The 17534-nt window shown below is 29.8% G+C and overlaps 1 protein-coding gene and 1 long non-coding RNA gene across 6 annotated transcripts in view; both read right to left on the reverse strand.

Moving 5' to 3' along the window:
• Window positions 1–53: 53 nt before the first annotated feature.
• On the reverse strand, window positions 54–1263 carry LOC111036047. 3 transcript variants are annotated; one of them, XR_002604706.1, is made up of 3 exons: window positions 836–1263; window positions 289–454; window positions 54–235 (listed from the first exon to the last, which is right to left on the reverse strand). It is a non-coding gene; the product is annotated as an uncharacterized LOC111036047 (long non-coding RNA). The 3 variants fall into 3 exon arrangements; XR_002604704.1 differs by having other exon boundaries at window positions 54–242; window positions 836–1262; XR_002604705.1 differs by having other exon boundaries at window positions 54–229; window positions 836–1259.
• A 4895-nt stretch (window positions 1264–6158) lies between these two features.
• The window catches only part of LOC111036048 (protein PRY1-like), a 31079-nt gene continuing 19703 nt past the window's right edge, over window positions 6159–17534 (reverse strand). For 2 of the 3 annotated variants that reach the window (XM_022317934.1, XM_022317935.1), the window contains exons 3-10: window positions 17209–17326; window positions 16693–16766; window positions 14716–14844; window positions 13169–13376; window positions 9276–9423; window positions 9039–9177; window positions 8501–8699; window positions 6159–6432 (exon numbers count right to left, since the gene is read on the reverse strand). In XM_022317934.1, the coding sequence (XP_022173626.1) occupies window positions 6281–6432; window positions 8501–8699; window positions 9039–9177; window positions 9276–9423; window positions 13169–13376; window positions 14716–14844; window positions 16693–16766; window positions 17209–17326 (1167 nt within the window). In that variant the 3' untranslated portion in view covers window positions 6159–6280. The remainder of the gene's footprint in view (window positions 6433–8500; window positions 8700–9038; window positions 9178–9275; window positions 9424–13168; window positions 13377–14715; window positions 14845–16692; window positions 16767–17208; window positions 17327–17534) is intronic. The other variant, XM_022317936.1, reaches the window with a different exon arrangement.

Genomic DNA, 17534 nt, shown 5'->3' on the forward strand with positions numbered 1-17534 from the left:
CAAATTTTAAATAAATGTTTAATTACCATTGTTGCTATTAAATTTATTGTGTGTGCACAACATCGATGATGTTTTGGTAATGCATATGGCAAATCATGGTCTTCATCAATTAGAAAGTTCAAGTTGAATGCGTCAATTTCTTCTAAATCATTAACAACAGTATCGTTCACTAGCAATGTATCAGTATATAGTCATGCAGTCATATAAATATCAACTACTTTTGTTAATGCTGCAACTAAAAACTATTTAAAAAAACAAAAAATAAAAATAAACAGCACACATTCTTACTTTGACTATTTAATTTTTTGTTCATCAAAAAATCTTCTAAAACTGGTTGTTCTAAAGAACTACCAGCATTATGCTTCAATGATAGATCATTGCGTCTTTTTAAAGAATTTTTGTTCTCTGCATTATCATTGTGATCAATTTTCTTTAATATAGTTGAATGTTGTGTCTGAATAAAATGAAATAATATAACCTTTTACTTAACATTATAAGTTTTGATAAATAATTTACATTTTTTGATCAGTGGCGCAACTGGGATTTATTTTTGAGGGGATAGGGGGTTACTTATTTTATTTTATTTCATATACACAAGAATACTGGGTCCCTCTGAGATAAATCGTGTGGGGGCCAAGGAAAATACATAATATAGAATAATGAGATCTATGATACACCTTAAGCATTTGAAATTTGACTTTTAAAAAGCTGTGCGCCACTGTTTTTGATGTATTTTTGTAATATATTAGGTATTTGTGTGGTATTTAAAATTAATTCAACATTCAAGATATAGATGGGTCAACTGTCATAGGCATGAAATTAACATTGAACTTACGCTTAAATGTTTTCTTATATTAGAGTTTGAACGTGAATCTACCTTGTAACACTTTGTATCGACACAACTTAAGCACTTCACATCCAGCTTCTTGTAAAAAAAATTATCCTCAATGACTCTTAATACTTAAAAATATTTTTGATAATTTTACTAGAGTTAAAGAAGAACAAGAGTATACGCCATACGGTTGATGCAATACAATTATTAACAATCTGTAGGAACGTCAAGCAGACAACATCGAACACAATACGAATGATACGAACCCTAGTAATAAATATTACAATCGTGTAAAACAGCGTTATTCGTAGTCTGTATGTACAAAAATAATATTATTTTCTAATAAAATTCACGGTATTGAAGATAACGAAGAAGATTATCTTCTATACCGTGGTGCTATAGCCATATTTATTTATTTATTTATAGCAGAATCAGTTATCAGTCAATATCAATATACTGGATACAATTGATACAAAATGAACGTATGATAACTTATCTCGCAGCGGCAAGACTACTAGCGCTTATCAAATGTTTGTGTGTTATATGTATAATATACTCATAGCTAATTATAAATATAAATATTAACTAGGTAGCCTTATAGTTATAGCCTAACAGGTTTATGGTTTTATAAATATCATAAGTTTTTTTAATTCTTATTCTCCCGGTATCACCACAGAACAAACCAACAAGCATGACTAAATAATATATTATTTAATAATTTTTATTTATTTTATCATGCCAACGAGTACCTATAACAGAACCACAGAACAATCCTATTTAAGCTCTAGTTATCTCGTCACAACGCGAGTAGGTCGAAGACTCAGAAGTCAAAGAATATTACGAATCCTTTCTACAAGAAATGTGCAAACCACTGCTTCAGTCTTATTTTTCTTTGAAAACTGTTGATAGCCAGCATTGCAAAATCGTATATGTTTTTCGAAGCCTTAAAATAATAGTGTGGAACAGGCGATCAGCGTTACCCACCGCGGGAACAACCACTATGCTTTGCCTATTGGTATACCTAAGTCATAATTCATAAGGTATTAAAGTCTATGCCGATGCAATACAATAGTATAACAATGCACAAAAATTACCCCCCAAAAAAAGAGCCATTGTATTAATTACCCATTACCTACTGGATACTACCCCAACTGTTAAATATAACATTATACAAATATAAATTTGATAAATATTGTCAACATTTGAACTTAAATTGTTTATAAAAAAAAATCGCTCCCATGTATTTTTAATATTTTTCAACTGCAAAATAATATAAGGGACTGTAGAAAGAAGAAATATTAGAAACATATACTTTTACTCCCAAAAGAGTAAAAGTATGAAATACGCGAACCCGAACAATCCAAACGCCGTCGTTTCACCACGATATAAGTTTAATACGTACCTATTTTGCCTATACTACACGCCGGGGAACACCTTAGGTTTATGCAAAGTATTTAAAAGTTAAAACAATTTGTGAGGGGAACACGATTAGGCACTGCTAATATTAAAGTCTTAATCATCATTAACAAATCAATTAAAATAATTGATGATTGAATAGCTTTTAACTATATTAACATTCAATTAGTACCCATTATAAAATGTTTATTTCTGAAAAAAAATCATAACAATTTAGCACAAGGTTTCTAATAAATTGATCTTCAGCAGCTTAAACAACATATTGTGTACAATTTTTTCGGCTTAAAAATGTGGAGATTGTAGACTGCAGTCTAGTGTTTCCCTACTATATAATTTTTTCTAAATTTTTATTTTTGCTTCTTGAAATGCATTTGCCTGCAGACGCTTGTGCTACCCTTTCCACTTTTTATCATTAATCAACTCAAGTTTATTTTGCTGCATAAACATTAAAAAAAAACTTTTTTAAACCGCCACCCTGACTGATGATTTCGGCGCCGCTGCTGGTATACATAGACACACTAAACTTATAAAGTAATCTTCTCTCAGAAATCTTTTTTTACTAGAGACAACGTAACAGCCCATTATACATCTAGACAATATTAATACATATATCCCAGAGCTACTGATGACTAATCAATTTATTAGTGCAAACTAGTAGGTATTAGTGAACAGCTGGGGTCCGTGGACATACTCCCGTAATCTCATTACCAGTATCGATTATTTATCGTTTTACCCTTCAAAAAAGTTCGATTTCAGTGAGCTCACTATGTTACATCGACCGGCGACCGCGTAAAATACCGTGCGTCCCGATATTCGCCAGCTTCTCCATGGCTTTACATCAGCGGTTCCCAACCCGGGGGGGGGGGGGGAATAAAGTCATGATGGAATTACGAAAATAATTATGTTATTTTACCATGTATAAAATTGAAATCACTATATTATATAGTTATCAGATTATTGGGCATCGATAACAATTATATGTAAGGTATAACGATAGAGTCGATAGACCGAGATATTATTTATACTTTATGTTAATATTATTGTTTTTATATTCAATATTTTTTTCTTATACTTAATATTACTACTTCGTAAGTTGATTTAAAATACATTTTTAAAATGATAAAAATAATAAAAGTAAATAGTTGTATATTGTAAAATATATAGTTATTTTGTATGTGTTATTTGTACCGCTCACAAAAAAAAATTGCCCAAACTCTAATTTTAGGGGGGAGGGAGGAATGAGATTTTAGTAAATTTTCAAGGGTGGCGTATAATGAAAAAGGTTGGGAACTTCAGCTGCTGTACATAGACTGCAGCAAAATTACCCCTTTTCTAAAAGTCGATAATACGTAAACTGGGCTGAAAAAAATTAATATCATACAGTCTGCGACCAAACTGATAAGATACGTTCTACAAACTATGGCTATTTATTTTATATACCCCGCTATACTATATATACTGTATGCCTGTATATACTGTATAAGCAATAAACATATATGTAGATATATCTACTATATATATATCAATACGATAATATACACAAGTATACTATAAGTATAGCCAGTATAGGTATAAGTAAATAATATGGATAGGTACGTAAATCATATATACCTATAAGATATAACCCATGTGTGATTAATGTTTATGGTACATATTATATGGTATAATTAATCATGTTATGTTAAGTACAATAAATTGGTTAAAATAAATTGCAATGCGTTTTTTTAAGTTACACCGCAACTCACTAAATATCGGTTCTTTCACTCGTGATAATACTACTTAGTATAACTACTTACTTTACTTCTATACTTACATACCGCAGTTTGTATGCAATGTATCTTGTCGGTTATGTCGCAGAGTATATTATGTTAAACGTTTATTTGCAGCAGTTTTCACATCATCAAAGGGTCATTTTGCTGCATTTTACCATTTTACTTTTTGCTGACGTTGCAATTTTTATATCGATCAGATAATACACCATGCGTCCGATATTCACCTGCAACTTCTCGTCGATTCCCCGATCGTCTTATTAATCAAGTAATCAGTAACATAAGCATTAAGCTGTTACACAACCAATATAGTTGTCATCAAGATGAAGACATTGGTACTTGATCAATCGGTCAATATTAATTTTGTATTTTTTAATTCCATTTCTACATACTCCAAAAAAGTATTATTTTATATTTAATAAAGTGAAACAAAAATAAAATTAAAAATGATGGAAACTTAAGTTATTTAAATTTTAAACATATCTTCGCACCTGCATTAATAGAATTTTGAAAATGTTTTATTATGTTAATAGTATTAAAATTCATCAGAGTAAATCAATATTTTTATTTGTACCTATTCGTTTTGTTATTTAAGTTAAGTACTTCAAAATATCATTAAGCTAACTAATAATAATTTTTTAAACATATTTAAACTTTTTATCGGATAAAATATAGTCCGATTTAGACTGCAATTTAGTTAAAATGTAATTTAAACGATCTTGAGTATAATTTATAGTAGTCCATGATTGATATTTTAAAAACTATACAAACAAATATAAAATATTAGGTACATAAAATATCAACAAGTTAAGTGTTTGACATTGGATTTGATATTTAATATTGTATAATTTACTCAATTTTGGAAGTTATAAATTGCTGCCATTCATTCAAAATTCAAGACATTTTCAAATTGAGTTTTTTTTTATAATATCAACTATCAATAAGTAACTGTATGAAACGAGTATTCTCGAATTTTAAAATTGTTAAGTGTTTTCGGACATTATTTATTTTTTGTTGATCAAATCATTGAAAAAATCATTGACGATAATAATATATTGTATTAAAAAAAAATACCTAGCAATAAAATATTCTAATTAGGTTTACTGACTTTACAATTACTAACCATACCCTTGAATATTTATGTAATCAATATTTCGACTTTATTTTTATAAAGATATACATTTAGACCTTCAGTATATTTTTCAGCACTATTCACAAAAGTTAATTTCTTTTCAAGAGAGTAAACGAGTTTACAAACGAAGTTCACTGTACACAAAGTGTATTGTATGATCGAATATAAAATCACAAGGTGGTAGATAGGCAACCTAATCAACATTTATTTTAGGCATCTATACCGATGGCACGTATGGAAATTGATTACCTACCATATTATTATGCATAACAATTTATTTAATTTACTCATAACTTAAACAAACGTCAAATACTAATATATTAATTTACTATTTAAAAAGTTTTTATTGTGTCTAGTACTAAATGTATTCATATAATGTATTGACTGAAAATAATTAAAAATATTAACAATTTCAATAACCAACTTGATGGTTATCTACATATACTAAATGTATTATATAGAACCCACTAAGATACTTCTCACTCACTCAGATAGAACTAATACATACTATATTTTTATTGAACTGTCTAAAATATATTTTATGATTTCATCGAATTATGTTTGTTTTTGATCTGAGATTTTAGAAGACTTTTACGAAAGCCAATTACGTCATGATAATATTATAACGGTCTATAGCTTATACAATGGAAACAATATGAGTATAATTATTTAAAAAATAAAATAGATATCACCAAAATATTACGTTGCAAACCTTGTAATATATTTTTCAACAATATAAATATATTAAAAATACATTTCTTGAATGTTATAAATATAGTTTGGCAAAAAATAATTTTGTATTATTTATTTGAACATTTTGATTGGCCTATAAACTATGATCTAGTTCATCATAATTCATCATTTTCACATTATTTTATGTAGTAATGTAGTATACAATGCTAATATAATTTAATAGGCATGTATTAAATTATGTAAATATATATTATATATACCTACTATATACATGTACATAAATATTATATTTTTCTAATATGAAAGACAATAATAATACTTTCGAAATTATTATACATAATAATGATTATAAGTAACAAAAAAAGAATGAAAATAGATATTTAAATATAAAAAAGGAATGTAAGTTTATGACTAATGTGTATAGACAACGTAAATGGTCTAATTAGGCTTAAGAACGTTATCCATAAACTGTCCCATTATGTTGCCGGGTGGATTATAATTTGCGACGATCACAATTCTTCCAGACTTGCCTTTCACCATCGCTATACCCATGGAGTGTGATCCTTTCCACACGAGTTGAGTGAATTGTCCTGCAATCAAAACAGATCGTGTACCCAAATTACTGTGTAATGTCTTTGGTCTATATAATATTATAGAAGAAATCGTATTCTGAGCGTTTACAGAAAACTTTACAGGCATAAAAAAACATACTTCTGACTGGTCTGTCTTCGGGAGAACTAAATAATGTACAATGTACCTAAATAATCTTTTTTAAAACTATGCAGTATAGAGTTGATATCGTGTCCGGTAAGTAACTTAAAGGTAAACGGTTTACATTCTATTTTTTTCGAGAACATTATTAATTCATTAATTTTATTTATCAACTAACATCACAAACCTAACATACAGTTATGTCTTATGTACCTATTTTAGGCTTAGCGATGACCGAGGGGTACTGATTGACTAATAAAATTGGGAACCTCACCTTCTGGAAATAATATTTATACTTTTCAACTATTCAAAATTTGTAACAATTACGAAACATTCATTTTTGCTCGAACCAAACATTATGTACTAACAAATCGACTATTCCGTTTGCCACATTTCACGATATTAGGTATATAATATTTTCATTTTACATTGATTAAATGTTTAATCAACATATTTAATCGATATTTTAAATACTGTCTATTATATAGACTAGATAGGTATTATAATTATACTCGATATAGGTTGTAGAGCGTAGGTCATAGGCCCCTAAATTCAAAAAATAATTTCAAACGTTCAGTGTCGGTGCCCGATGGTTGTGGTTTCTATATCCACCCTGGATATTTATTTTTATTTATATTTTCTTTATTATTGTATAATAAGTGATAACATTGTGGTTGTACATTTATGTTGAAAAACGTCCATGTCTAACATCTAGTTGTGGTAAGTGGTTAGATACTTAGTTACTAGCAAGTTATTCTTAAAATCAGGAAGTAGTTGTCATATTGTTATTTAATTGTTGGAAAACATTTTACATTTATGTGAATGAACCATAAATATATAAAGTTATACAATTTGGACACTATAGTGGTCCCGTTGATGTTGATTTAACATAACTCACTTATACAATACGTTGATTTGAAACTTCTCTTAAATGTTTCTGTAACATAATATTGCAAGGTGAGTTATCGGTTTGTCGCGTGTTAAGTCATGTGCATGTGCGTGAGGATAGATTACGCGTTATAATAATATTATGTGAGCACGCTGACTAAAACATAATATGATCATTTATTACGCGACAATCAAGTGGCCCGTACACGTACTCTTAAATCTTAACATTGTCTAAAACTCCTTACAAACGAAACGTTTACAAGACAAAAAGTTGATTTTGGCGGATAAGTGAAACGCCCGGTCTTTACTGGATCTATATTGTGTTGCACAATACTCTATGCCTAAAGTGATGTAAAATTTCCGAAATTTCATATTCAAGTAATTTCTAAAGATTTATTTCTGAAATTTAAAAATTAAATTTTTTGTTTTAATGTTACTCTTTTACCTTGTAAAAATTAGAAATATTCTTAGAAGTTTGAAGTATATTTCATAACATTAAAAATATACCGTACAAATTGTACTAATTTGAATATTTTGTTTTTAAACATAATTAATAAGTTCAGAGGTAATGATAATATTTAATATTGGCGCCGTAGAATAGCATCGGAGTATCGCTATTTTCTCACAACAAAATGTATTTAAATAAAAACAAATAATACAGTTTTTTTCTGAAATGAGAATTTCTAAATGCAAATTTCTTACTTTGTTGATGCAGTTATTTGTGTAAGCTTTAAAATATTTAGAAGCTCTATGCCAAAATGAAATAATTCAATAAGAAAACACAGTACAGTTTTTAAACTTTCAGAATAGGGAAAAAGATCTGTGACATTATTGTACCTATGTTGATAAGTATAATGTACTCATCATTCATAAAACAGTAAAAAAATGGCCCACCGTGAACTGTGCAGGTACTAGGTAGATAAGTGGTGTCTTAAGCAGACCTGAGATCGAAGACATTCCGCAGACTTTCTAATCATTTTCATAATAATATATAATAATATGCTCAGAAAACTTTTAATGAACAACCTCGTACAAGTAATCACGTGCTGTGATCATTACCTGATTTTATAATTCTAGGTTCTCTCGAATAATCGTAATCTTTTCCCGCTTTGTACCAGTTGCATATCGCGTCTCTGGCCGTCACCTGATCCGACGACCAAATGCTGAACAAGTTCTCGCCAAATGGATTATCTGGCTGATGGATGAACTTGTCATCTTTGGCCAATGTATTTGCCCAGGTCAGTGCGTTGCGACACAACTAGAAAAAAAAAATTAATTAATACAATTTCTAGACTAATAATAATAGTATATTATTATTAACTATGATATTATAACTTTGATAAATATACTGTTCATATATAAGATGGATCTATAATATTGTTATCAAGTACGAATTATCGTTTTGATCGATCAAATTACTACTATTATTTAAAAATCATATTTGAAGACGAAGAATAAAAATTGTAAATAAATTGAAGATCTATTATTTTAGAAATTATCTCATTAAAATATCTGTATATACTCTATTATTACGCAATATATCAAAAACATATCATATATTTAAATGGATGTAGTGAATATATGTAGTATTACTCACCATTTTGTTCAAAGTCAGTGGCCCGGAACCATGTTTCTGCCTGTAGTCATTATGTAGCTTTAAACTGTCTTTATACAACTGTTCGTCCGTGTACGCGAGCTGTACAAGATGAGGACTGAGTGGCGCGTCTTTAAAACCACTAAAACCAAACGTGTTATGTATTATATAAACGACATAATATATATTTTCATTGTGTCGTCAATGAGTATAAAAAATAAAACAATAGATTGGTTTTACCCGACAGGTGGAACGTTTTCTCTAAACTGGCCCAGAAAATTTCCAGCGGGATCGTAACAGGCGACAACGAATATTTGTCCGGAACGGTTGGACGCTACGCCGACTCCCATTTCTTTGCTGGTCGCCCAAACTACTTGTGAAAAATGACCTGCGGATGCGACAAACAATATGGTTAAAAATATTTCCGACATTTACGAGTTAACAGACGTTTAAAAGGGAGTAGCCGTAGTGGTTCCTGTTTGAAAAACGTATTTTATTAAATTAAGCCCAATTGGTTTTCGTTTAGAAAAAGTATTTTATTAAGTTAAGCCAAATTGATTTCCGTTCGTGTTCAAGTCAAATAGCTACAATTTCCATTTTTAAACAATCTTTTGCAGTATGAAATCATATGCTGTATATATAATTGGTACAAAATATAAAATATGTACAATCTATGCTACTCTACACTAAAAAGGCAATGAATCGTTATATTGGGACGTTACCAAATTATCTCTGATAATCGATGACCAAACATTTAGAAATCGGACAACTTCGGAAACTATTTTTTGGACTGCGCTTAGTATATCACCCGAAGACGTCGAAGACTGTTTTTATAATGTTTCCATGGCCATAAAACCATGCTGCCCGAAATTGGATCGGTTCAGAAAATGCGAGTAGTTAACCGGGTTATTAATTCGGATTACCTTAATAAAATATACCTTTTCAAAACGGGAACCAATTTGGCAGTGGGGTTGTGGCTCGGGACCAATTCGCTATCAGCCGTTTAAAATCTGCACACGCTTATTAACTAGGTATCTAACCAAATATATCGGCAGTGCATATTATTATGTGTGCCGAGAAATGCAACGACGGGCACGGTCAGTACTATACACATCATGTATACGATTGCAGAGCACGCGATTACATTACGATACTATCGTGTGACGTGTCCAGAGTACATTATACACTGCGGCAGACAGACGACAACGCCGCTATATGGATCCTGGATGGGTGAACACGATCAATATAATATTATTTACGAGCGTATATAGTTCATATAGAATTCGCGGTATACCGTCGAAACTGGCCTCATGTATTATTACCTAGGTATACCACAATATAATATTTAATGCGTATATAATGCGTATATTATTATGCACGCATGTGCGTGATTCTCCTGCAGTACAGAACATTTCGTGTAGAACTGAGACACAATTTTATATCGATTCCTCGCTGAAGAAGCACGCATTTTTATGGTTCTCACGCGAAAGTCTAGACTATCATCCATTGGCTACATAATATTATTAGATAAATACATTTTTTTTTGGCTGGATACGAGATTTTTTTGTTTTTGACCGATTGTATGCAAGTTTTTGGTTGTCATGGTTACTTATTAACAAAAACATATTAATGATTCATAGATTTTCTTTGTAGAGGAAAAATATAAAGTTGCGTGCTACAGTTTTTTTTCATATACCTAGGTGTAATCTCGATGTATGGTTAAGCATTTAAAAATAAAACACTAAACAAGTTTGAACCGCTTACAATGAGAATCGAGATGAACACTATTGTTCAGAATAATAAATGGAACAATATAATATAGGTAAATTAACAAATAAAAGTAAAAAATAAATTTACCATAATTACTAAATCACCACGATAGAAAACAGATAATAAGAAAATAAATTTGTTGGTGACCAGGAAGTATATCACTTGTATTAAATAGCAGTAAAATAAATTCTCATTTTATAAACTGATAATGATATTATATTATTTCTATGAGGGAAATTATAATTATTGCTATTTTTAACAAGGAAAATTGGACCAAACAGGCATACTTTTAAGAAAATAAAAAAGACATTCACGTTCTCCCCGTCGCACTTATCTTAGGCACTCGAATATTATTATTCAAAGTTTAAACAAATTATAAGAAATAAACCAACCAAACGAAAATCTAATTATTTTAAATTTAACTCCATAATTATAAGTATTGGTAGAGGGGCTATACATTTCGAGTGAGACTTTTCAACAGTTTGGAGTAACTATATTGTATTCGTATACGAGTGAATCGGGCAATTTGCGTCGCCGAGCAACAAGAAATTATAGTAAATACGATATTATAAGTTTTATAATATGTAGAACAAGGTAGGTATGAATAACCAACAGGGACATTACAATTAGAAGGCTGGCTGGTGTCTATTTCCAGAGTTCAGATCAACAGTCATTGAAAACCATAATATTATTTCATCTTTAGAATACTGTGCTTTTGATGTAGATTTGTTTTAATCTTCATGCCATAGGTTTATTATTATATTTAATTATACATCTTATAATAATTATTCGGATAGTATTTTATTTTATAATGATTATACCTTTTAATAATTTATTTTGTACTCATATAAGGTACCTAAAAAATACACCCCAATTATTTAAAAAAAAAAACAAAATATTACAATATTATTATTTAAATGTTTGTATTATAACACCTATTTAAATTTTAAACTAATGGCCAAGTTATAAGTTATAATAGTGACTGTGAGTAATTAAAAGTATTTGTTGTGTAACTATTATAACATGCAATTTAGATGAGTATATCATTGCAAGTTTAAAAACTACACTAAAAAAATTGATACTTTATTATATGTTTTTATTTTTATTTTTTTTTTAACTATACGTCCATCATTTAGCTGGTACACGCATTGTATCTAATAGCTTTTATCACGTTTGAATAGTTTAAAGTCTTTATGTACCATTCTATAATATGCAAACAAGTAAACGTAAAATAATAAGTACGCTCATGGTATAAAAATGAGGTGTTAATGGTAACAGGTACATTGTGGTACATGGTAACACACCTTTCATTGGAAATGTAATCATTGAGTATCTAAATTTTACAATGAGTTTTAAATTATATTTTTCATTGTAGTGAGTATTATATCAAATAATAAACGTACTTATATACGTTCCTACCTACAGTGCATATTATCTACGGAGTACAACAGAAACTTACGATAGCGGTGCCGCGTAATTATTATCTAATACACAATATCTATCTAATACCAACCGCTGGCTGGAGTATAAAGAAGTGTTATTATTACGAAGTACTCGTGCCTACCCGTGTAAGCATTGGAAAAAATTCCAAGTACAGTCGTAATACCATCGATCATCGCTATAGGATATAATAACACACTAATTGGTCAATGGCGTAATGCTGCAACACTAAAGATTATTCTGGGGGTGGTTTCTGCAAATCGTGAACGAGTATAATGCGCATAGATACAGAATATATTGATCAATAATCTAACCCGTGGATTTGTTGGCCGGGCGAGCTGCCATGCCATTAGGTATGCAACACCGAATAAGTCTGAGGACTGCGAAACTTCGGCGACATAAGATAATTATCCATACATTAATAAAACGCAAAAACTGCAGTGTGTGATGTGCAAACGACCCCCAGCCAAGTGCATCGGACTAGTGGTTCTGAAATTTGGTACGTAATTCTATACCCGAGGATGTGCACATCGAAGCAAATTGTTTTTATTATTTTGAAAGACGGGCTTACACAAAGATTTGATGGCTTGCGAAAAATGAATATTATTTTCTTTTTATAGGGTTGCATTGGTTACATAAAATAAAATAGTTATATCTAATATAATTTTAGTATAGGTTAATAACAAATTATAGATTTGTGTTTATAAATTGTCAAAACCACCCAAATGGCAAATCACTGGGATAAAAATATGTGTAGTTGACATTTAACGGAGTTCTAAGACATGGTGAACCCAATCGCATTATTTAATTACGGGCAACACAGAACAGAACCAACTAGTTTTATGATGTAAAATATGAACTCTTGACACTAGACATGTCTATTTTTTAACGGTTACAATAATCGACGAGGCCGTGCGAATTACCTGATTTCAGAGTAGTGGGTTCGCGGCCAAAGGGGTGAAATTTGATTTCTTCGTACCAACTGTCCACCGGTTCCCTCCCTTCGATCCTGTGGTTGGGCAGTGACGTCCAAGAGCAAAACAAGTTCTCACCATACGGCGATGAAGGTCTGTGCTCCAGAAGACCTTTGACGCTCAAATAGTTAGCCCATTCTTCTGCATATTTACAAAGCTAAATGCAAACAGATTTTCAAAGTTAAGTATTTATGCATTGATCATTGTGACGAGGACGATAATAATATATAAGTGTCATCCAATATGTATGCATATTAAGTGCTTATTATAATTGTATTTATTAATTCCAGCGGTTTGTATATTATTGTAAAAAAATGTTGCGACTCAATGAAAACCAATTGATTAAAAACAAACTAATATTTAAGTAAACATATAGATAACAAGTTTTTTTTTTGTTATATAATACCAAAATCGATTTGCCAACTATCAAAAACATGAAGTAGAACCCACGGATTTGAGTATTGTGAATTGTAAATCATTACTTCCAATCGAATACAAAACCAAACACAATTAGTATGACTTACAATAGTTTATTTTTTTATAATGAATAAACTATTGTTCTATTATAGGTATCAAAACAACTTTGGTAACTTTTTGTGATCTTTACAAAAAGAGTTTATGTTTGGTTAACATAACGGTTACATAATGCTCAAATTAAATTATTACGAAACTAATATGAAAACATAGAGGTATATAATACACTTATACAGTCTTCATTCAAACTATAGGAATTGAAAAACGCAATTCAAAGATTAATTCTTTAATGCCGAGACAGAAGTATAAAGGAAATTTAAAAACATATTCTATACTGCGGTAGACTTGTAGAGTAATGCAAATTAGTTGAACTAGTAAATGCAAATTTTGATTTTCCATTCACTCATAGCATTAAAACGAATACCTACGTTTTTCATTTTTTTTTTTTTTACACAGATACGTCAATCATGTTTTAATAATAATGCACGTGATAATAAAAAAAGTAAGGTAACAAGAGAAACAAGGAATATTTACATTAAATATTTTTTTTAACATTTTGTCTGCTGACCACGAAGTGAAAGCACAGTTGTCACGTTTTATTATTATGTGGTTTTGTTTGCCCCTACTATAGAGGTAGGTTGTACTTAACTTCTGAAACCCCATCTACTATACGACGGCCGTTTTAATGGCCTTCGTCATACAAGACGAGTGGATGCATTGTTGTCGTGTCAACAAGTAATCTATCCAAAATATTTCTATTACGAAGTTCAACACCAACATTACAATGTGGAAAGAAGAAAAACAAATTATTATAGCAGTAGGTATGGCAGAAATAATTTGATCAAGAAAGTATTTCCATAGATTTCTTTCAGTTTTAAAATTGCACGCGATAAAATAACATACTTCAATAATATAATCACATATTATTTGCGTAGGTGCCTATTGCCTGCTGAAATGTTTACACAATATATTATTGTATTCAATGCAGTAGTCTATATTCGTGTATTTGAATGGATACTAACTTTCTTACTCAGGATCATAGGAGGAACAGTGTGTTTCTTCCTGTATTGATTGTGTGCATCCAAACATTCTTGTATAAATGTCTTGTTGTCGATGATTATTTTTTTCTGCGATTTTATAGCTGTACATCTCTAAAACAGATTACATAAACGTTTTATTTTAAAATATAAACATAATATAGTAAAATATTTTAAGCAATGTAGATTATGTAGCACTTATATATATACACAATTGTTATTGCTATTATATAAAAATAATTTCAAAAAAATGGTTACTGATGTATTATATTATTCGCCAATAACAATTATATTTAAATAAATTGTTTGTAAAATTGCGTATTTATTTGAATAAATAATTGTAATTAATTATATAGGTATAAAGTCGTACAATTAAAAAGATTTTTTGACATATGTTTGTTATCATTACACACGACAGTCCGACATGACCGACATAAATAACAATATAATACCTATATAAAAATGTTAACCAATGTCTACCATATATAATATAAACTACGATCTAATGATACCGGTTTTCTATAACATTAAATTAAAGATATTAGTAGATCGTTTGAACTGATAAAATTGCGATTAGCTTGTGTTTTTAATTTTTATTGTCTCTGGTGATTTTTTTTTTATAGTCGTAGGTACTTGTAAGATGTCTATCAATTATAACAATCGTCTTTTTTTGTATCAAAACACAATAGGTTCCAATTTCAATGCATATATAGGAGCACAATTCTGCATTCAGCACGCCAAGTTTTCCAGTGATTAAGGACACACGTGTAATAAATAGGTTTTTATTTTATTCAATAAAAAAATGACATAAATGTCCTTCTTAGTTTTCGCATTTTTAAATGATTTTTGCACAGGAAAAACGTTTTTTGCAGCTGTATGTAACCGCGAGTTGGTTACCTATACTATTTTAAGCGATGATTTCGATAAGACTCATTTCTGTATCTTGAGTGGATATTCATACACTTTTATTTTAAGTAAAAATTTAACTAAAATAATCACACAGACGTGTTTACCTTTTTAGCTTTTTATTGACATTTAGACAAACATTACATCTATTATATTGTATTTTCAAGTTATAAACATAAATCCTGCAGACAATTTTTGTCTATCCCTCGCAACTAGTTATATATCTATACTTAAGTTAGTATTATACTTATTTGATTATACATTTAAAAATGACAAACAATATTATTATGTTACATTATATTATTAATGCACAAATGCAAGCTTGGTGATTATGCGTCCTTGCTGATTTTCAACAACATGATCGCTTGTGCAGATCTGTCGGAATCGTATGACAAGGTTTCTGTATATTATGTGTCTCAACACTGATACGTGATCACAAGGTAGTTGCACGAGCGTATATCATACATGCACAAACGTCACTTTCGTGATACTTTCAGTATATCAATCAGAAGTTTAATTAACACATCCTATTACAGTCATGCCTAATACATATTAAAGATCACTTCATTGACGTATAGAATAGGTATAGCCATACGAATAAAAAAATGACAATATTTTCAACACGTTCGTCGATAAATTTTCATGACAAAACTTACATTTCCGCTTTCAATTTGTAAAAGCACATCAGCAATTTATTGTCCTGTTTATATTTTATTTCATAAACACTAGAAACTCCGTAATACCTATAATAATTCATAATCGTACATGCAGTGAATTCAACTATTGATATGATTTTTTTTTAGATTTGTATTTATTTTTGATTAGCTTTGAACATACTATGGTATTATAATATTATTATATAAAAATTGTAAATCGACTTTTATTTGAAGTAGGTATCGTATTGCATAGATACATATTAACTTTAAAATTCAAGGCCAATATTTTTATCATGACATTTTGCCCGAAAAACGGTAACCAGAGAAATTTTAGATATTGAACGAAAAACCAAAACAATGTTTATACTCTGAATAATAATATTTATTGAACTACACTTACTTGTTTGTATGACGTTTTTAATTCTTGTGATGAAGTTGACGGTGACAACGATGAAAGGAAGTCGTCAGATCCATCTTTAAAAACAAACATTATTCAAAGATAAATTTCAAGCGATATAAATATTGTTATTTTCGGACGTTCATATCATCCTTAAGTATTAATTTCATAGCAGTAGTACTAATAAAAAAAAAACATAGCGACAAATTGGTTTAAACATATAGGTGGGAATTATTTCTGGAACGAAATTGGGAAATCAACCGTTGCGTGAAGATTAGATAAACAATTGTTAGAAGTTTTTCAATGTCATTGCCACGAATGTCACGGAAAATAGAATTTATGCCCTACGCCAATTTGTTTGAAGATAAATGCACAAGCAAGGAAATTGCGCCTACACACGCGGTTCATGTGAACATTCACTGAGGAAAAACTATTTTACTTTTTAACAAATTTAATATACCATTAATTGTTTCAATACTGTTTATACGAATCAGATTAGGTACATTTTTATATACATACCCAATTTGTTATCAATGGTTTCTTCTATGTTTTTCGTTTCAGAAGTTACTTTCCTCTCTGTTTTGTTACCCCGAAACGTCTGCACGGTTTCTTTGGTCAAGGTTTCAAACTTGGGTTTCTATGAAAAAAAAAGCAAAAAACATCGTCAGCAAAAAATAATATTTAACAGTTTTTATCAATCAATTATTTGATATATTTCTTAATTTTAATTAAAGATCATAATCGATTTTTATCCGTTTGAAATATACCAAGCATCATATACTCGTGTAGTATATACATACTGTATATTGAATGTTCGAGGTAATTTTTGAATTTCGATTAACCCA

The sequence above is a fragment of the Myzus persicae genome, unplaced genomic scaffold (assembly GCF_001856785.1).
Source record: "Myzus persicae strain clone G006 unplaced genomic scaffold, MPER_G0061.0, whole genome shotgun sequence".
In the NCBI taxonomy this organism is placed as follows: domain Eukaryota; kingdom Metazoa; phylum Arthropoda; class Insecta; order Hemiptera; family Aphididae; genus Myzus; species Myzus persicae.